Source organism: Argentina silus (assembly GCF_951799395.1).
Source record: "Argentina silus genome assembly, chromosome: 20".
Lineage (NCBI taxonomy): Eukaryota > Metazoa > Chordata > Actinopteri > Argentiniformes > Argentinidae > Argentina > Argentina silus.
The window spans coordinates 11,405,110-11,427,098 of NC_139674.1; the positions used below are offsets into that span (position 1 = coordinate 11,405,110).

Consider the following 21,989-nt stretch of genomic DNA (forward strand, 5'->3'; position numbering starts at 1 on the left):
GCCAGAGCACTCTGTACACCAGCAGGTGGTCCAGGCCGCCCGGGGGCCTTCAGCCTAACACACTGTAGGCTTTACACACCACTGGGCTGACACCAACCATACTGTGCTGGCCGGCTCAGACATTTTCCTTCCTTTAATACAGTACATAGCCGACAATCTCCGGACGTTCTCTAGATACTCTCTCTCACGACCGCCGGCTGGATGGGGAGAGGAGATGGTGCTGGTGGTTGTGGGCGACGGAGGTACAGACACATGCAGTGATATCTAGGCTATGGGACGGTATGGCTCTTAAAGATGTCGTGTTCATGTGGCCGGAAGGATATGCTTGTCATCGCTCATTAAATTATTCTCGGGAATTCTCTCTCTCTCTCTCTCTCTCTCTCTCTCAACCTTGGGTTGACAAGCTCTGCTGTGACATAATGAAAAGCCCCCTCCCTCCCCCGTCTTTCTCCCTCCTTTCTCTCTTCTCTGCTAGAACATCAGTTCATCCCTGATATCCGCTCCTCCAGATGAAACACAAGCTCCTAAAACCTCTTCTGCTGAAAGCCCTGTTTGACTAATTTCCACCTAAAAACCAGACCCTAACCAACCTGCTCACATTAGAAATATGCCGATCAGATACAAAAGCAGGATGCCATTTCATAGGAAACGCCTTGAAGTGGATATGTTTAGATCATAGTTCAGAATAACATGCTACACATGACAAGGAGATAAAGTAATGAATTTAAAGCTTTAAATTTGGGCCCGTCCGGCTTAAGAAGTTAAGAATTTTGCTTGAGTTTGAGGCTGAAGTGGACCCATCCGTCATTTGAGATGCATTAGGCATCAGGGAAGTCTGTCAGGGTAGTGCTGTAAGTCCATTTGATCACATTCATTAAGGGGTGTCTCACTGTCTGTCTGTCTGTCTTCCTTTTTTGCCTTTGAGGATTTGTAGTCTGTATCTAATCTATACTGGTTTGATCCAGTTGATAATATGCTGTCATGTTCTGATGGTCTGAGACTCGCTCTCCCAGGCTAGTCCTATGAGCCGTGCTGTGTGTGTGTGAGTGATCTGACAACCACTCAGAGCAAGGCCTGTCAGCTCTTGTCCTCACTCTCCCTCTCCCCCTTTTAATTATTTTTTAATTCTCACCACTCTCACCCTCCCCCTCTTTTGCTCTCCCTCTTGTCCTAAACTCTCACTCTGTTCTTTTATTTTTTGTATTGCTCGCCCTCTCCCCCTTTCTCTCTATCTCCACCCCCTCCCTCCCTCTCCCTCTCCCATGTACAACCAGTCCTCCTCCAGCCCCTGTGCTAGGCCCTGTACCCCCAGGCCTGTCCTGGTCCCCTGTGGCCTATAGACTCCCTCCCTCCCTTCCTTCCTGCCTGTCTGTTTTCATAGTCTCAGTTCAACCCCTCGGCCCACGCTGGTCTCTGTCCATTCCACTCATATCACATCTCATCACATTTGACTCCATCACATCTGGGCTTGTTTGTTGTTCCCGGCGCTCTGCTCTGAGCGCAGCCCCAGCCCGGTGGGTCGGTGCGCGCCTGTTTGATGTCCCCTCTGTTTTCGTTAGCCTGTTAGCCCTTGTTCAGACCCCCAAAGGTGGTTGGCGTGCTCTGCTCTGCAACTTAACCCTAATGCCCACTACAAAGCTGAACTGTGCTTGCCTTGTTACGCATCCACTGTGTGTCGTGTGTGTGTATCCTGTGTGTGTGTGTGTCCTGTGTGTGTCCTGTATGTGTGTGTGTGTCATGTGTGTCCTGTGTGTGTGTGTCCTGTGTGTGTGTGTCCTGTGTGTGTGTGTCCTGTGTGTGTGTGTCCTGTGTGTGTGTGTAATCTGCCAACCTCCCGACTCTAGGTGAGGTCCAATAACAGACAGATTACAAGTACAGCAGGCTACACTCCCAGCTCTTACAATAATAATTACACGACAGAATGATAACAGTCATAATTCCACTCGAATGTAATAACAAGGGGGGGTCAAGCCAGAGTGACCTCACCTCTGGGGGGTCTGTCTGTCGAGCTAGGCTTACCCTGCTGCTAACACACTGCCACCTAGTGAGTTTACACTGCCACTGCAGGTAAGTGGGCTTCCTCTGGGCTTTAAACAGCACTTGGCACCAGTTCAGTCTTCCCATTTTCACTCTGCCCCGCCGCGCCAGTCTAAATGTGGCACCGCGGTCGGCCGCTCTGGGCCTATGGGTGTGCCCCTATGGGTGGCTGGCACGGATGTCATTCCTCTTCAGTTTAACTAGACCTATTGGCACACACACACACACACGCACACACACACACGCACGCACCGAGTCTGAGGTGTTGGGCTTAGGTGTCGGTGTGTTCTGCTTGGCAATGTTGAGTTAGCATATATTATTCATGTCTCATTAGCCACATAATCACTGAACATACTGTGTGTGTGTGTGTGTGTGTGTGTGTGTGTGTTGGCAGGGCCTCAATGTCAAGGGTGGGACCCAGCCAAAGAGTCCTCCACACTGGGACAACTCTGAACTGGTGTTGAAGACCCCATTGACCCTAATCTGATCTTCAGCCTATTTTCATTGGACTGAATATTGCGAGTGAAAATAGAAATTGATTAACCAGACACTGAAATGGGCTTTTCTAAGAAACCTGTTAGAGCTGCATGGGCTATGGATCAGCGGTGACTGATTAGTTCAACAGTTCAATAATTCGCAACACATTTATCATGACATTATAAATGGCCTTCATAAGCTTACAGTCAATATCCTCTACTGTTCTGTCCAAACAACTAATGATCAATGGCCTTTTCCTTTTCCTCAGGAAAAGTATTGTTTTATAAATATGAAGGGCTTTGTTCATTTGTCACGGCACGCGGCGGATGCTAGGCTAACGTTCTCCTATAATCCCAGTGTTGGGGCTGAAGGCTACGTACTGGAGAGCAACAGCTTACTCTGTTAGCAGGCTGTTGGTCCGCGGTTATATAAGCTGCCATTTTTCTCTCTCTCTCTCTCTATTCCCCTCTCCGCCCCCCCCCCTCTCTCTCTCTCTCTGTCATGCCATGAGCTTTAAACATGTGAGTGTCCCTCTGGGCAGCATATCGGCTGGTCCAGTCGCTCTGAGAAACAAGAGGCTTTTAGAGTTGTGTTCATTCAACCATAAATCCTCCTCAGATCTCATTAATAACATCCAGAGCTCATCCTATAGTGCGGTCGATGTTACCATTCACAACACTGTGGAATTCATTCATTCAAAGTCATGAGAGTCGCAGCTGTTCATTCATCGATCCGTTGAATTTAGTTATTTTATTCGTTGAATGGATGGATCATATCTGTACTACGTGTGGTCTTATATACTACTAGAGGCTTACTGGTACTGGCCTTTCTAGATAGCCAACTGTGTTCTCCTAGAGTGTGTGAGTGTTTTGTGGGAGCTGTGTGAGTGTTAGTGTGATAGCACCCAAATCCTTGATTGAGTCTGGATTAATGCCCTGTTTACTCCTGACCTCCACTCTGCCCGCAGAGACAACCGCTCACACCCACAGTATTTTGTGTGTGTGTGTGTTGGTCCGTGCAGTGGGGTGGGCTCAGGACACACCTAACATCAAGAGACACATGTCCAGGCAACCCATGTCACACAACATGACACAAGACACACACCCTGTAAACACACACACACACACACACAATGAGCTGTCATGGGGAGGCACGGATCTGCTTCCCCTCCGTGTCCCTCTGTGAGCCCTGGTCATCTGGTCACTTCACTTCAAACAACAACAAACAGATGTGACTTGCTGTGGAAAGGTACAAGAAATAGAAATGGAACCAGAACCTGGGTTTGTTATGTGATCTCCTGGAAGCTTTCTGATGACCTGATCTCCCTCTGTCTTTGTCACTATCAAGTTCCTCTCCGGGCAAGTCCAGGGCAGGCATGCCTTTGTCAGATATGATGTGAATCGAAGGACCTGTGTAGATCACCTGTTGGTTCAACAAAAAATCTTCAAAAAACGTGATGCCCCCTTGGTAGTAAGAGTCTTTTGTAGGTCTGTTGAACGAACACACACACACACACACACACACACACACACACACACCCACCCCCTGTGTTCCTAAAACAGGGCTCTTGTAATCTGACTAGTGAGCATAAAGCAGCTATTGTCCAGTGGCCCAGCAGTTGTGCTGTAGCTAGGATCCTTCTCTGGCAGGACCCACTGTCCTGAGCTCTGAGCTGGGACAGCCTTACAGTCCTAATCTGCCCCTGAAAACTGCCCCCCAAAACAGCCCTAAAGCCCCTCTTACCACTTAGCTACCCCCCCCCCCACACACACACACACACACACACACACCTTACCATCTTACCAGCCCTAACCCCCCCCCCCCCCCCCCCCAAACCACCATGACATCCATCTCAAATAGCGTCTACTTGATTCCTTCCTAGTTCTGTCTCTCTCTTCCTCTTCTCCCCCCCTCCAGAGATTCTCCTCCAATGAGTTAAGAGAGAGAGAAAGAGGCCAGGCTGGAGGCAAAGACACAAGGAATGGAGGAGCAGACCTTTGACCTCTGGTCATCCGGGGCCACCGTTGGCCGTGATAGGAGATCCCGAGTCCAGGCCATGTGAACAATTAACAATTAAACGAGTGAACAGTGTGAAGAGAGGGGGAGAGAAAAAAAAGTACTAAAGAGGGAAACAAGTCTTCATTGTGTGTGTCTGAAGGCACACGGTGGCTGGTCCACTCACAGTCACACCAGTTTGGACCGGATCAGAGTAACGTGGAGAGACGTTATAAACGGGCAGAGCCTCAACCGGCAAACTTCTCTTTCCACACTCACACTCACACACACACACACACACACACACACACACACACACACACACACACTGTGGTCATGTTGAAGAAGAAGAAGGATGTTGAAGCCGGTGAACCTAGTATTAGGAAGGTAAGGGGAGGAGGGGGGGCGGGGGGGTGGATAATAATGGTGGTAGTAGTAGTCTACTCTTATACACTATAGGATGTGTATGTTGTCTGACTGACTGGAGCTTCCCTGCTGTAGCTGATGTGTTTCGCTGATGCGTGCCTCGGTAGGCTGTTGTTAAACTGAGGACTGAACTGTGCGTTTGTGAGGAATGGAGTGTGAGAGGAAGCGTCGGTTTGAAAGCAGGATTTTAAAAGCCGCTTGTCTGGTGGACAGTAGCGGGCGGGGGCTTCGGGTATGGGGGTTAGCCTATAGGCTGGGATGGATGGGGTCAGATGACCCGTCCTTCCAGGCAGCAGCAACGTCCTTTTTATGAGCTACCAGAATACCTGTAGAAGGCATACGTGTAATAACAGCCATAGTCCCTGTGGGTATTGAGGGGGGAAGCCATACGACAACATAAGCCTAGCTGTGCATGTGCGTGCGTGTGTGTGTGTGTGTGTGTGTGTGTGTGTCTGTGTCTGTTTAATATCCCTTACAGTATGTGTTTCAACTTGTATAATGTCAGCCTACGGCCTACCTGAATATTGCAAAGCCATAACTTTTCCCTGTGAGGTATTGTGGCAAGGAACCAACCGAAAAGCACAACGTCACGATTCTTACCTTAGTCATCATCATCGTCATCATCATGTCTCGCTACATGCCAGACTCCATGACTCAACGCTGCAGCATGACGGTGGTTGTGCAATACAATGACACACGGCTTCATCTTTATCACACTCAGCATGAGTCAAAAAGGACACACAAGCCGGAGACGGCAGGCTGGGAGTCTGAGCGAGCGAGTGAGTCAGTCTCACGGTCCAGTCACAGCGTCCTGTATCCTGCGTATCCTGTGTCAGGGCTAGGCTAGCAGACTGACTGACAGACAGTGATTGGCCCGTCCCCGGTGTGCGTCATTCCTGTGTGTGTCTCGGTGGTTTGGTTTTAGGTCAGGATGACCACGGTCGTGAGGCGCGGTGGAGCTGTTCTCTCCAAGGCCGTTTGTGTTCATGTTTTGTTTTAATGTAGGCCTGGGCACTCGCATTCCTTTTGGTTCGAGATTGTCAAACGAGCAGACGGATGGTAACGTCACTTGTTGTGGGCCAGGGGCTCGCCAGGGAAGTGAACAGAATTGGAAGCTTTCAGTTCACAACTCTCAAATGCTTTTCTTTTTTTTTTTTTTTTTTAATCAACATTCTGTCACACATTCCTCTGTGTGAAATCTCGCTCTCTTGGCTCGATGACACACTTGGATTTTGGAATGATTTCGACCAGATTTTGTTTTGGGGGGCGGGGTGTTATGTAACCATTAAACAACACCACCATTCGCTAGGTCACTGATTAAAGGACGTCGTTTTTGACGTTTTTATCACAGTCCAATTATTCACACTGTGTGGCTGTTTTTATGACTCTGTTCCATTAAGGTAGTGTCCTTGCTGTCTGGGTTTTATGGCAGCAAATAAGTAATCCATCAATAAATATTAACGGTAGATTAATAATGAGGTATTAGTATTATTGTGTTACTACTGCATTGTGTGCTAAAGCTTCTTACTACCATTCCAAAATTCAATCCTCTGCCTCTGACCCAAGGGAAATGTTCTCCACATTTTCCTCACTCCTCAACCAACCTCCTCCCCCTCCTCCCTCCTCCCTGTCTGCCGATGACTGTCACCTACTTTGAAAAGAAGGTTGATGACATGAGCATCTCTTTCTCTCTACCTCTTGCCAACACTGCTACCACTCCTCCCAAACCCACTGCGCTACATTCGGTCTCTGGTTTATCAGCTTTTTCCCCCTGGATCCTTGACAACCACTTATCCCGTGCGGCGAACATCACAGCGACAGCACGCTCCTGTAGATTCTTCCTCTACAACATCAGATGGATACGTCAATTCCTCACCACAGAAGCAGCACAAGTTTTGGTCCAGACACTTGGGTTCTCCCGCCTTGATTACTGCACCGCACTCTTGGCCGGGCTCCATCCCTCCGCCATCAGACCTCTGCAGCTCATCCAGAATGCTGCCGCCCATCTGATGTTCAATCTCCCAAAATTCTCCCATGTCACTCCACTCCTTCGCACCCTTAACTGGCTCCCGGGAGCAGCTCGCATCAGATTCAAGACCCTGGTGCTCGCCTACTGGGCAGCAAAGGGAACAGCCCCTCCCTACTTGCAAGCAATGGTCAGCCCCCAAACCCCCGCCTAATCACTCCGCTCTTCCACCTCAGCTGGACGCCTGGCACCACCGCCTCTACATGGATGCAGCAGTCGCGCTACTCATGGCTTTTCACTGTCCTGGCGCCCAGGTGGTGGAACGAGCTTCCCACTGCAGTCAGGACTGCAGAGTCACTACCTATCTTCCGCCGTAGACTGAAGACCCATCTCTTCAGGCCACATCTTGACTGTCCCATCCCCTGGTCTTCATCCCCACTACCCCCCTGGACAGTTTCTGTCCTATAATATACATTTTTTTTAAAAGTAATTCTTCCTCCTTCTATAGATTTGTTTTTCTTATGATGATTGATGGATGGATAGATGATTCACTTACTTAGACAAATGTATTTGTTGTTAGTCGCTTTGGATAAAGGTGTCTGCTAAATGTAAAAGATGTGAGGTAAATGTTATCGAAGAGGAGGTTGCGAGTAAGAACGTCATTGTACTGAGTGTGAGTGGGTAAGGGGCTGATTTAGGACGTGACCTTGCCTTGTTAGTGTCCCCGTGTCCGCTTGGACAGGACAGGATGTCTCATGTCCGTCTTCTCTGTTGCAGATCCAGTTTGCGGACCAGAAGCAGGAGTTCAACAAACGTCCCACCAAGATCGGCCGGCGCTCCCTGTCCCGCTCCATCTCCCAGTCCTCCACAGACAGCTACAGCTCAGGTACTGGCACGACACCACACACACACACACATATACAGGCATCTCTCTCACACACACACATATATATACAGGGATCTCACACACACACACATATATATATATATATAGGAATCTCTCACACACACCTCTTACCAGAAGACCTCTAATTATAACTCAGGTGTACAGTATCATCTAACACAGTAAGAGTCTTTACTGGGGTGGTTAGAGTAGGGCTCAGGAATGCTGCCTGTAAGGGATACCTGGATTTAGATTAGAACAGATACTGGCCATAGAGGCTCTCACAGCTCTCTCTGACCCTGGGAGAGTAGCTGGGTTTCAGGTGAAAAGTGAAACCCACACACACACACACAGAGAGTCATGTTCTTATGAAAGTGTGAGATCAGTATGGCAGACAGGCCAGTGTAAGAGGATTAATACTGGGCGGGGGGGTGGGGGGGGTGGAGGGTGTGTGTGAGAGGAGAGACTGTTCCCACTGAGGGACTGGAATGGGTGTGGGTTAGGGAGGAGGCGGAGGTGATCATGGTAAAAAAATGTAGAGGCCCTTCACAATACTGGCTATTGAGGGGGCACCAATGCTTCAAAATGGCTCCTTCCTTCCCTCCCTCCCTCCTTCCTTCCTTCCTTCCCTCCCTTCCTTCCTTCCTTCCCCACGTCATTTAATCTATCTCAGGTCGGTGACAGAAAGATGTCCACTACACAGCTCACACCATCCCTGTCATGTGAGATCAGCCATCAGTCCAAGGAAGAACACATTTATCCAGAGGTTTTTTTTTCTCCAAACAGAGCAGAGATCACTGATGTCACAAGGTCACCAAGAGGACACATGCCAGCTGTACAACTAGCAGAGATAATCAAGACTGACTGTGTGTGTGTGTGAGAGAGATATGATATGATACTGTTCCCAAAACAAAGGCCTGGCGGTCCCTGTCTGTGTGCCTCCTCCCTGCCTCTCCCTGTGAAAGAATTCACATCCCTAATTTGAATGGTCTTTAGCGTACCAGGCTGCCCCTAATCTCTGTCACACAGTCTCCAGCACACACACACACACACGCGTCTTTCTCCTACTGTACCCACTCACCCCTCACCCCCCCCCTCTCTTTCTCTCTCCTGATGTCCTGTCCTTTAATCCCCTCATTCCTCAGCCCTCTCCTCTCATTCCTGTCGTTCTTCCCACAGAAACAGCCAGCATACGGCCTCCTGACTCCCCCCCCCCCCCCTCCTCCCATGATCTCTCTTTCTCGCTCACTCTGAATCATCAACAGTCAGATGTATTGCACTATAATACTACATATGATTGGAAATGGCAGTGTGGACATCTGTGTGTCGTGTGTGTGTGTGTGTGTGTGTGTGTGTGTGTGTGTGTGTGTGGTCTAACCTCTGGCTGCCCTCTCCCCTGCAGCGGCCTCTTATACAGACAGCTCTGACGATGAGACGTCCCCACGTGACAAGCAGCAGAAGAACACCAAGGGCAACGGAGACTTCTGCATCAAGAACATCAAGCAGGCCGACTTCGGACGCAGGGAGATCGAGATCGCCGAGCAAGGTACAGTAGGGTAGGGTTGTCTCTGTGTGTCTGTGTCTGTCTGTGTGTGTGGAGATTGGCCTTTTTAAAGTGAGTTGTTCAACTGGTCAGTGTCAAGTCATTGGTGTAGTCTGACCAGGAAGCCGTTGTGTGTTTTCATCCGTCCAGAGATGCCAGCCCTGATGGCCCTGAGGAAGAGAGCCCAGGGAGAGAAGCCCCTGGCCGGGGCCAAGGTGGTGGGCTGCACCCACATCACCGCCCAGACCGCTGTGAGTACAACACACACACACACAAAACACCCACGCATACTAATTGACACCTGCCTTGAGACAGCTGTAAGCATATTCATTTCATTAGTCTCCTGACTAAACCGTGTGTGTGTGTGTGTAGGTGCTGATGGAGACCCTGTCAGCCCTGGGGGCTCAGTGCAGGTGGGCCGCATGTAACATCTACTCCACTCAGAACGAGGTGGCAGCTGCTCTGGCAGAGGGAGGTGAGTGTGTGTGGGCGAGGGGGGGGGGCTGACCCCTCCCTGTCATGACCCTATAGGCTGTCTGAGCCCCTCTCCCCCTCCTGACTTACTGTTTCATCCCTCTGTGATTGGCTGTGCTTACGGAGTCTCTCTCTCTCTCTCTCTCTCTCTCTCTCTCTCTCTCTCTCAGGGTTCTCTGTGTTTGCGTGGAAGGGGGAATCTGAGGACGATTTCTGGTGGTGCATCGACCGCTGTGTGAACCTGGAGGGCTGGCAGCCCAACATGGTACATCAACTCACCCAGCCACACACACACACACACACACAATCCCACCATCTGCCTCTTTTATAATCATTCAAATCACCCTCACAAAACGGACACTGTGTCAACAAGATAAGACAGTACGTCAATACATATATTAATAGACCTTCAAATGAATAACCGTCTGTCCGTGTTCCAGATCCTGGATGACGGCGGAGATCTGACCCACTGGATATATAAGAAATACCCCAACATGTTCAAGAAGATCAAGGGCATCGTAGAGGAGAGCGTCACAGGGGTGCACAGGTGGGTCTCCTTCACGGTGCTACTGGCTCAACAGCAAGCTGCCCTGCGATGCCCTCCTGTTTAGAAGCGGACAGACTATGAGTAGTCCATCTCTGTGGTCGCGTCGCCATCTAGTGGCCATAGTGGGGCATTTCTGGTTTGACGGCACTAGTTTCGTAATGAATAGGCTTGAGTGAACCGGGTGTGTAAAATGTGGAATATATGGTACTACATATAGAGTACAAGTCAGTGATGACCTCCTCCTGATGTTGCCCTCCTCTCGACCCTGTCATAAACTCTAACCCTTGACCCCTGTGTGTGTTCAGGTTGTACCAGCTGTCCAAGGCGGGGAAGCTGTGTGTTCCCGCCATGAACGTCAACGACTCAGTCACCAAGCAGAAGTTTGACAACCTGTACTGCTGCAGAGAGTCCATCCTGGACGGGTAGGACTGCTCACCTCTCAACACAAGAAACACAGAAAACAAGTGTTCTGATGCACTGTAGTCCTTTAACTGGAGTAAATAAGAAAAAGCATCTTTTCACAGTCATGACAAAGTTGTACATAGGCAGAGTCTGTTGTTGTAATGCTTACCACATCATCATTATTAATATTATTATCCCATCTTGTTCAATGTAGTGTTCATACCCCTCTTTTTGAAGACTGTTATGGATGGCATGGTCTTGTTTTCATGACTGATGAAAGGATGATGTTGTTGTAACTCCCCTGTCTGTCTGCTGTCTCCCCTCAGTCTGAAGAGGACCACTGACGTGATGTTTGGGGGGAAGCAGGTGGTGGTGTGTGGATACGGAGAGGTCAGTCTTACACAGGCTTTAATAGACTCAAATGTAACGACCAGAGTTGGCCACCAGAGGGGGCTGTGTGCTCATGATTACGGTGAATGTGTCCACTCAGGTGGGGAAGGGCTGCTGTGCTGCCCTGAAGGCCATGGGCTCCATCGTCTACGTCACAGAGATCGACCCCATCTGTGCCCTGCAGGCCTGGTAGGTCAACCAATCAGACGATGGCCAGTCAAGCTGGCAGCCAATCGGCTGTCAGGGAGTCAGTGTATTAGCCTATCACACAGCAGGGAGAGGAACATGGGAACATGGGATGTATCTCAGTAATCTTAGGTGTCTTCCTCCTCTTGGCTCCTCGCCTCCCCCACGTGTGGTCATAGTAGGGTATAGTAAGGTGTTATGGTATAGTAAGGTGTTATGGTAAAATAAGGTGTTGAACTACCGTTTGTCTGTGTCCCTCTGCAGCATGGATGGCTTCAGACTGGTGAAGCTGAATGAAGTCATCAGACAAGTGGACATTGTCATCACCTGTACAGGTAGAGTGGAGCGCACACACACACACACACACATTACGTAAACGCCACGCCGCACACACACATTACGTAAACGCCACGCCGCACACACACATTACGTGTATGACACACACACACACACACACCCTCACACCCCCAGGAGCCAGACTCTCCAGGCGTCATCTGGGTGTCAATAGCCAGCAGCCGTGGCTGCTCCAGTTGTGGGTCAGACCAGTGAAGAGTTAACTGCAGCAGAGACCACATCACTCCCCCGTTAATTACCTGTGTTGACGAGCAGAACGCAGGCAGCTGCTCATCTTCAGGGGAACGCTAATTGAAAACGAATGAAAGACGGCGTTAATCACTCCAATCTGCTCATGTGCGTACACACACACACACACACACACACACACACACACACACACACACAAACTATTACATGTTTCGATTTAACACTCTTCCAAAGTACGTAAGGGGAATGGAATGAGGTGATGAGTGGATCTACATCACAGATCCTCTGAGTTAATGTCGCAAATATACAATAATAATAATCTCCCCCACAGCAGTTTGACAGCTTTCGCCAGGTATTACGGGCAGCATTTCTCTCTCTCTCTCTCTCTCTCTGCTAAACCGTATCAAGGGGGACATCTCTGATGATGGACCGTACGCTCAATCTATCTCGTAGACGTGATGAGTGTCTGTCTGGGCGTAGCACGGTCTGGGTCTAACCACTGACGGTGTGTTCCCGCTGTTCCCCATCCGCTCTCCGCTGCAGGCAATAAGAACGTGGTGGTGAGGGAATACCTGGACCGCATGAAGAACGGCTGTATCGTCTGCAACATGGGCCACTCCAACACCGAGATCGATGTGGTGAGTGTCACGTCCCAGACGGGCAGACGTTAGTGGAGGAAACAGCAGGGACGTTTCTATCGATGCCCTTGATACGGCAGAGCTGATATCAGTCACAGGCGGGAGGGAGGCTGTTGTTTTTACACTGCATAGATAAGGTTAGGTTCTGCATAGATAAGGTTAGGTTCTGCATAGATAAGGTTCTGCATAGATAAGATTCTGCAGGTGTGTTTGCGATGGCGCTGAGCGATTTGAAGTGCCTGAAGCAAAGCAGAACTTAGCTGTGTGTGTGGTGTGTGTGCGTGCGCGTGTGGGAGGAGCAGACCTGAGTGAAGCAGCTCTGAGCCAAGACGAGGCAAAATAGGAACTAACAAAAACTAAGGTACACCCTGTTCTTAATGCAGTGAAGCACTAACGATCTTTTGGACACTTTGTGTGCGTGTGTGTATTGGTGTGTGTGTGTATTGGTGTGGGTGTGTTATCGTGACAGAGACAGCCGGACTGAAGGTGTCTTTCTGTCCGTGGGCTGGGTTGCGGCTGATGTTGGGTGACCATTGTCGTCATGGTGACGGGGTTGTTGTTGTTGTTGTTGTAGGCGAGCCTGCGGACTCCAGAGCTGACCTGGGAGAGAGTGAGGTCACAAGTGGACCATGTCATCTGGCCTGACGGCAAGAGGATAGTCCTGCTGGCTGAGGTGAGAGAATCCCCCCCCCCCCCCCCCCCCCCCACACACACACACTGCAGACTATGACAGAATGAGATCACTGTGAAACAGACCTTCTGTTTGAACTCCCTCAGATTGAATCTGGGAGTAGAATATCCCTTCCCTCTCCTGTCTCTCTCTCTCTCTCTCTCTCTCTCCCTCTCTCTCCCTCTCTCTCTCCCCCTCTCTCTCTCTCTCCCCTCCCTTCTCACCACTCTCTTCTCTCCTGTGACTCTCACTTCCCTCTCCTCTCAGAGTCCTTCCACACAGTAAAGAGAAGTGCTTTTGTGTCGTCCTCAGAGCTCAGATCTCATCCGTATGCAGTCAGCCAGCGGAGGCTGGTGGGGGTAGAAATCGGAGGACGGGGCTCATTGTAACGCATGGAAACAGAATGAGGAACGGTGTCGAAACCGGCCCACGTTCCGTTTCCATGCATTACAATGAGCCCCGTCCTCCGATTTCTACCTCCCGCCAGCCTCCCCTGTCGTCGGACTACTGCAGAGCGGGTGATGAGAACAGGGAAGTGTGCGTGTGTGTGACGCCTCTCCGTTCCACCCAGTGACCATAACACAACACACTCCATTGTCACTCACTCACACCAAATGGAGAATTGAAACGAAGGGTTAAACCTAAGCTCATAGGTTGCTTCGATTCCTCATTCTTCATTTTCCCCCAGCAATGTGCCGCAGCTGCGTGAGATGATCTCACTGCGGGCTTTTGCGTTGTCACCTAGGAGAGTTTGGCCTGGTGAGATCTAGGACAGGTCGGTTGGGCTCCTCTGAGCCCGGAGACACAGTCACGCTGCCTCTCTTTGTTTGGTGGTGCACTGCTGTGCAGTTCAGGTCAGGGAGAGACGCCAGGTCTCCGGATAAAACCATAAAGCGTTTTCCCTAATCGTCTATTTCGGTCATGTCCTACTTGTGTGTTTTTGATTTGTTGAAATGGGCTGGTCCTGGAAAGTTGGGCTCACTACTCTTGTCTGTCTGTCTCTCCCTCCCCAGGGCCGCCTGCTGAACCTCAGCTGTTCCACGGTGCCCACCTTCGTCCTGTCCATCACCGCCACCACCCAGGTAGCGTTCTAGACCAGACCACACAACAGGCAGTCACCTGGTAGCCTAGATACCGGACTAGAAAGAACAAGCATGCTCACTCATATCTGATTAAAAAAAAAAAAAAAAAAGTGTGTCTCACTCTAATAACTGTAGAGGTGGGGATGTGGTGCTAACCTCAGGCTTCTTATGTAATGAGGTTTGCCTTGGCGTTGTCATGGTGATTGAGCCTTGCCGTGTGTGTGTGTGTGTGTCCGTCCTCAGGCCCTGGCTCTGATAGAGCTATACAACGCCCCAGAAGGACGTTACAAACAGGACGTCTACCTGCTGCCCAAGAAGATGGGTAAGATCCTCAGCCCTCTGTTCTCATCCCCTCTTCCCTCCCTCCTTCTCAGCCCTCTGTTCTCATCCCCCTTCCCTCCCTCCTCCTCATCCCCTCTTCCCTCCCTCCTCCTCATGCCCTCTGTTCTCATCCCCCCGTCCCCCCCGTCCCACCCCCCCCCCAGCCAACACCAACCCGACGGCACCCGTCTGCTCCTCTGAACCGTGTCTAACCAGACTGAGCCTCTGACAGAACCAGCAAACATGAGAGGATGAGGTGAAGGAGGAGAGGGGGGGGAGAGAAAGAAAGAGAGGGAGACCGCAGAGGAGACGCGTAGAGAAATAGAGGGCGGATATCGCGGATATATATTTTTAGATGGAAGTGGATGGGTAGAGATGGAGAAGAGAGAGACTTGTAGAGGTAGAGAAGCAGCTCTCTACTGTTGTCTCACCCCGACACCTCCCCGATGATGATGATGATGATTGTCTGTGTAATGACCTAGTAGCAGATTCAGAGTGTGTGAGTGTTTCAGAGTGTCTCTTTCTATTGACCCGTGCCAGTCAAGTCTCGTCTGCAGCACGGAGATGCTTCCCCCAGGCCGCAAATCATTCACAGCAGAACGCATCCTATTGAGAGTGTGTGTGTGTGTGTGCTTGCATGTCCACTCACTGAGCACTTTATTATGAACACCTGTACACCTTCTCATGGTGGAGGTGGTGTAATGGTGTGGGGAATGTTTTCTTGGCACACTTTGGGCCCGTTAACACCAGTCAATCATCGCTTGAATGCCACAGCCTATTTGAGTATTGTTGCTGACCATGTGCATCCCTTCATGGCCACAATTTACCCATCTTCTAATGGCTACTTCCAGCATGATAATGCACCATGTCACAAAGCAAAAGTCGTCTCAAACTGGCTTCATGAACACGACAATGAGTTCAGTGTTCTTCAGTGGCCTTCCTAGTCACCGGATCTGAAACCAATAGATATACCACCTTTGGGATGTGGTAGAACGGGAGATTCACAGCTTGAAAGTGCACCTGAAAAATCTGCAGGAATTGCGAGATGCACTCATGTCATCATGGACCAGAATCTCAAAGGAATGTTTCCAACATCTTGTGGAATCAATGCCACAAAGAATTGAGGTTGTTTTGAGAGCACAGGGAGGCGCTACCCAGTATTAGCATAGTGTTCCTAATAAAGTGTTCAGTGAGTGTATGTGTAAGCGTGTATGTTTGTGTGTGTGTGTGTGTGTGTGCGCATGTGTGCGCCCTGACAGTGTAGCCGGGACCCCAGCCGTACGTTCTCCTCTCCTCTGCAGGGCCTAAGAGGCAGACTGGCAGAGACAGCTGAATGTAGGTCACCCTGTCAGAGTCGCCTGCTCGCTGCACCATCCACTGGGTGGAGAGAGAGAGGTGGGGGGTGGGGTGGGGCAGAGGAGAGAGGGTGGGGGACAGGAAAGAGGGGGGGGGGGGGTGGAGGAGGAGGGGGGGGAGAGAGAGAGAGGGAGAGAAAGTGGAAGAGGGAGAGAGAAGGTGGGGCACTCAGAGAGAGAGAAAAGGGTGGAAAAGAGAAAGGAGTGTGGGGGGTAGAAGCAGCCCCAGTCTCCGCTGTGTGCTCAGCTCCTCCCTCATAAACAATCACATGAATAACTAAGCAACTCCGACTCTCTGGAGCGTCTGTGTGGGACTGTGTCTCTGTCATCCCAGTTTTATAGACCAGTAGTGAGTTGCCCCAAAAGCTTGGAAGCTGAAGTACTCCTTCCCCGCTCCGTACCAGGTTCTTCATTTAACACCTTTCGTAGAGGGTTGACCTGCAAAACATTGATTTGACAGTTATTACTCTCTTGGGAAATTAAGTTCTACTAAAGCGACGAAGCTTTTGGGGAAACTGAACCCTTGGACGAAGGAGGGAGGGATATGAGTGCGGTTGGAAAGACGGGATTTAACGGCGGTAGTTTAGGGGCGTGTTGTAAATGGTAGTTTTGGCGTGTTTAGTCTGAGTTTTAATGATGAGAGATGAGCTGTTTTGATAGTCACGGGGTCTGGTTGAAGATGAGACGTTGTGTTGACGTTGTCATGTCGTCCTGTACCAGATGAGGAGCAGCCAGACCAGCTGGGATGAGGAAGCTCTCAGCCAGAGTCACTTGTCTAGCTGTCCCTCTTCCTCCCTCCCTCCCTTCAACTCTTTCCCTCCCCTTGTTCCCCCTGTCCCCCGCTGTCATTCTCCGTCTCTCTCTCTTTCTTCCTCTTAAGTCTCCCTTTCACTCCCCTCCCTTTCATTCTGTCTCACTCCCCCCCCCTCCTCTCTCTCTCAACTTTCTCTCCCTCCCTCATTCTTGTATCTGTTCATCATTTCAGATGAGTACGTCGCCAGCCTCCACCTACCTACGTTCGATGCCCACCTGACTGAGCTGAGTGAAGAACAGGCCAAATACCTGGGCTTGAACAAGAACGGCCCCTTCAAGCCAAACTACTACAGGTAATAATAATAATACACTTTATTTATATACTACTACAGGTAAACCATCACCCCTCTCAAACATAACCTGCGCTGAGTTTCCCCAAAGAATACTGTCCATTCAAGTCCATTCTAGGCTTCGGACAAAAGATTTATCTTGGCACTGCACAGCTTTCAGTAAAACTCACCCTCGATCATTTGACGTGTATCAAGTTACTGAACAGGAAGTGTAATGGCATCCCTACATTTGTCTTTTCTTTTCCTAAGGTATTAAACCGAGAGAAGGGGATGAAGAAGTACCAATACTCCATACGAATCGCACAGATACTCATAGGAGGAGGAGGAAGAAGAAGAAGAAGAGGAGGGAGGAAGGAAGGAAGAGGGAGGACGGAAGTGTCGCACACCTGCTTTTTACCAGAAAGGGGAGGGGCTCTTGGGCAAACTCATCAGAGCGAGGGGGCGTGGCTTACCCGCGCTTTTGGCAGTGTTTATTTATTTACGCTAGAATAACGTAACTAACCCTTTTTGAGCTGCTCCTGCCATTCGCGCTCCCTAGCAACGTCTCCCGGGAGATTCTCACCACCATGTCCGTCTTCTACTCTCCAGCTACCCGTGTGTCCGTCAGTCAGTCCGTACTCCGTTGTAATCCATTACCTGATCTTTTATTGTTTATCTATGATGAAACTATTGATGAAAAAAAAAAAGAAGAAAATGAAAAACTTACAAAAAAAATGTGTGTGAATGATGATGATGACCTCTGAAGATTAAGTGATGGACGCGTTTCTGTCCGATTTGTCTTTCTTTTCTACTTGTGATTTTTGTTTTTCAGAGATATTATGGGGTTTAGATGAGGGGGGGGGAAAGGGGGGTGGGGTGGGGGGGGCTTGTTCACTGGGTCCAATCATATGTCTTTAATTTGATTGTTTGATTGAGATTCTTTCTTTATTGTCTGTTGTTTTTAAGTAAATTTTTTTTTTTTAATGCTTTCTCTTATTATTCCCTCGATTCAAAAGTGTGGTTTAGTTCAATTTAACTGGACGGTGACAGACGCAGGGGCCGGCCCTTCTCTTTGATTGGACGGGACCGCCCCCTTTCGCCTGTCACTCAAACACAGTGAACCCATCATCTCAGCTGCCTGCAACTCAGCCTCTGAGCTCTGTGGCTACGTTCCGGTATTCACTGGCATACTGCTTAGAATGCATGCCCGTTACCGTGGCTACTCCCACCTAAGTAGTATGCTAGTGTGCATATAAGGAACCTAGCATGTGTTTCTCAGCTTCCAACTGCTCACATGACGCCAGTGTTGTAGTCTGGTATTCAGCCAGCAAGAGCTTCAAGGGCATCCATGATGTCTGAAGCTGTTTTAGTTTTTTTTTCCTTTTTCAAGCATTATACTGTATTAGAAGAAGCATGGCAGTTTGTGAGATCATTACAAGGGGTATATATTTAGATATTTATATAGAATTTAAGATTTTTCTATCTTTTTCCTCCACCGTCTAATATCTTTACCTTTGAAAAATCAACATATGTCATTATAAAGATAAGCAATTAAATCATATATGATATGCTAAGTGTAATAAATGTACTGTACTGGAAACTCTCATCTTGAATACTGTGACACAAAGACTATTTCAGTGAGATATACCAAATGTACAGACAGTCTGGTACTATTTTCCTCGGCCAGGTCAGTAATGTGTTGCTGTAAAGAATTATGTCCTTATAAAACACCAACTAATTGGTACACACTGCAGTTGTCCGGGGCTTGATTCCGATTGGTCGACAGCGAGGCTAGCTTGATTTACTGGATCAGTCATACATACATACGCTTGTTGTAATTAATCGGGGACCTTCATTTTCATCATGTTCCAAAAAACATCACAACAGACATTCGTTCACTCATCTATGCGATTTGTATGTATTTATTCACAAAAGGGAATATTCACCTTTTTTAAAATCCAGATTTGGTGTAGTTTGTTCGCGGTGAGTTGTTTTTTTCTGTTAAAGAGGGCCAAACTTCTGGTACGCTAAATCAATTAATACTCTCCTCGTTGGTTGGTCTAGATTAAATTCTGACAGTATCCCAGCTGCTATTGACTACACCTGAACCAAGATTCCCTTCTAGCCAGTAGGGAGACACCAGCTTTATTTGCATTGCATAGAATCAACTTAAAAACAACATGCACTCTGGGTTCTTGAGCTTGACCCTGTAGGAGAACCCTTTAAGGAACCCTTTTTAGGTTCTATATGACACCAATAAAGGGTGCCTCAGTAAGGTTCTGTTAAATGGACAAGCTGAAGAACCGCATGTTGATTCTAGCCTACTGTACAGTAGTTAGAACATATTTTCTTTTTCTAAGTGTACACCCATGCCTCCTAAAATGTCACCTTGTTCATCCTTGTTCACCCTCTTTAGTCTTGAGCTACCATTTGTGCATTTCTGCCCCCGCCTCCGCACCCGTGGAAGTGGCACCGTGTGTCTGTGTGACCCATCCATACCTGTATGTCTACTCCTACACTAGAATGATCTTTGTCCTGATGATATCTCATCTGTTATTCGAACAGTTTGATGATCTGTGTTATATCCATTGTCTTAAGTTTTTCTGTTCCTTTTTTCTGTGTGTGTGTCTGTGTGTGTATGTATGTGTGTGCAAGAGAGTGTGTGTGAGTGTAAGAAAGAGTGTGTGTGAGTGTGTGTGAGTGTACGTGTGTGTGTAAGAGAGTGAGTGTATTAGGGTTGTGTTGTAGGACGTGGTTGCTTCAATGCAGTGGTCTCAGGATCAAAGCCTGTGAGTTTTGGGGATGCAGTCGTGGGTCCTATAGAGCAACATCACATGGGTGGGGTTGACACCAGCATCTCGTACGGTTTAATGAACTCAAAAGTATAGGAACGAAAACGCAGATCAACTCCTGTATTTATTGTTGTAAATCCTCAGTACAAATGGAAAATTCTGTTTGTTTAAGTTGTCTAAAAAACAATGTTTAAATATTGCAAGTGATAATGGTAGATGAGCAATAATACACATCTGTAATCTTAAAGAATAAAAATGTAAAAAAATTCTATCAACCGTACCTTTTGTGCTATTTGTTCCTCCGGTGTTTAACTTGCTCTCCTCAAGAACACATTAAAATGAAGACAAAACAGGATTTATACAGTTTGAGATGGATTGTTCTGGAAAGGAATGTATAAACAACTGAACCAGAGATGAGAGCTTTGTCAGTCAGAGTGTGTGTGTGTGTGTGTGTGAGAGAGGGAGAGAGAGAACATCATGATGATTTCCACAGGCCTTGATGCGGTTGTTTCCAGACACATTGTGATGGATGAGAGGACGGGCCTGCTGGTATGAAGTAAGACAGAGAGACATCGGTAAGGACACTGTCAGAGACATCGGTAAGGACACTGTCAGAGACATCGGTAAGGACACTGTCAGAGACATCGGTAAGGACACTGTCAGAGACATCGGTAAGGACACTGTCAGAGACATCGGTAAGGACACTGTCAGAGACATCGGTAAGGACACTGTCAGAGACATCGGTAAGGACACTGTCAGAGACATCGGTAAGGACACTGTCAGAGACATCGGTAAGGACACTGTCAGAGACATCGGTAAGGACACTGTCAGAGACATCGGTAAGGACACTGTCAGAGACATCGGTAAGGACACTGTCAGAGACATCGGTAAGGACACTGTCAGAGACATCGGTAAGGACACTGTCAGAGACATCGGTAAGGACACTGTCAGAGACATCGGTAAGGACACTGTCAGAGACATCGGTAAGGACACTGTCAGAGACATCGGTAAGGACACTGTCAGAGACATCGGTAAGGACACTGTCAGAGACATCGGTAAGGACACTGTCAGAGACATCGGTAAGGACACTGTCAGAATGAGAGAGGACGTTCGCCATGTGAAGCTGGACCTGGAGTTGAGGACGGATGAGGAAAAATGTCTCTCATTTTGTATCAGTGGTTCTATTTTTAGGGTTTGATATGATAGGCGTTCCATTATCATGTCCTTAAATCAGACTATTCTGGGGGCAGTGGTCCGCTCCTTCATGTGGATATAATTGGAGTGTGGTGACAGTGGCTTGACTCCTGACTGTCCTCCATGGAGTGTTCGTAGACAGAGAGAGCAGTTCAGAGCAGCTGCTGCTGCCTGTCACAGCCATAGTGATCTAATCTGAGTGCACACACACACACACACACACACACAGACACGCCCTGAGGACTCCAGCGAGTCGAGAGGGAAAACACTCTACAATACACACACTTGCCGAGTTTAGCTGCCTGTTAGCCCCTGATAATACTTGATACACACACTCTTTCTCTCTCTCACACACACACACACACAAACACACACAACTTTCATATGCTTTAATATGCGCAGAAGATGTATCACATATGAATAGAAATATTTTTGGAACGCAGCATATGACTACATGTGAACATTACCGATACTAATCTGTAACTAGCCATGCAAGTTAAAGGCAGTTTTTTCCAGTGGGGCTTGTGAATCAATATTGATTAACCCCATTTGAGTAAATGCTGCAATTAAAGGATGACACAGTTGTATGTCTGACTGAGATGGTAGTAATCGTGTTATAGAGCAAAGACTTCTAAAGATTCTTTGAGGAAGGATCATCCATGGAATTTGAATTAGTTCTAATTCTATTTCTATAGATTCATGTAATCTACATTTCCAAGGACACCACCCCCAACTCATTTCCAATGAACTCTTACCACTCACACACACGCACGCACACACGCATGCACGCACGCGCACCATGTAGCACGTTCACATTGGGGGGACAGAGAGGGGGGCTTTCATTAAACTGTACACTCCAATCATATCATGTTAAGTGCTTTTCACAGTCAGGGGTTGTCTGGTGAGTTGGGGGCTGTGTGCGAGGCAATCTAAATGCCCCCGTCCCCCCGCCCGTCCCCCCGCCCGTCCCCCAGTGCCACTGATCA

At 48.6% G+C, this 21,989-nt stretch overlaps 1 protein-coding gene across 2 annotated transcripts in view; it reads left to right on the forward strand.

Moving 5' to 3' along the window:
- Positions 1-17,856, forward strand: part of ahcyl2b (adenosylhomocysteinase like 2b) — a gene marked incomplete at both ends in the record, with an annotated part of 35,515 nt that extends 17,659 nt beyond the window's left edge. Inside the window, 16 exons of one of the 2 annotated variants that reach the window (XM_083691932.1) lie at positions 7,679-7,787; positions 9,187-9,330; positions 9,478-9,578; positions 9,700-9,802; positions 9,972-10,066; positions 10,242-10,348; positions 10,654-10,770; positions 11,077-11,140; positions 11,241-11,329; positions 11,591-11,661; positions 12,413-12,507; positions 13,082-13,180; positions 14,191-14,259; positions 14,503-14,581; positions 16,921-17,041; positions 17,288-17,856. In XM_083691932.1, coding sequence (XP_083548058.1) covers positions 7,679-7,787; positions 9,187-9,330; positions 9,478-9,578; positions 9,700-9,802; positions 9,972-10,066; positions 10,242-10,348; positions 10,654-10,770; positions 11,077-11,140; positions 11,241-11,329; positions 11,591-11,661; positions 12,413-12,507; positions 13,082-13,180; positions 14,191-14,259; positions 14,503-14,581; positions 16,921-17,041; positions 17,288-17,294 — 1,470 coding nt within the window. Of the gene's footprint in view, positions 1-7,678; positions 7,788-9,186; positions 9,331-9,477; positions 9,579-9,699; positions 9,803-9,971; positions 10,067-10,241; positions 10,349-10,653; positions 10,771-11,076; positions 11,141-11,240; positions 11,330-11,590; positions 11,662-12,412; positions 12,508-13,081; positions 13,181-14,190; positions 14,260-14,502; positions 14,582-16,920; positions 17,046-17,287 lie in introns of those variants that run through there. The other variant, XM_083691933.1, reaches the window with a different exon arrangement.
- Positions 17,857-21,989: the final 4,133 nt, after the last annotated feature.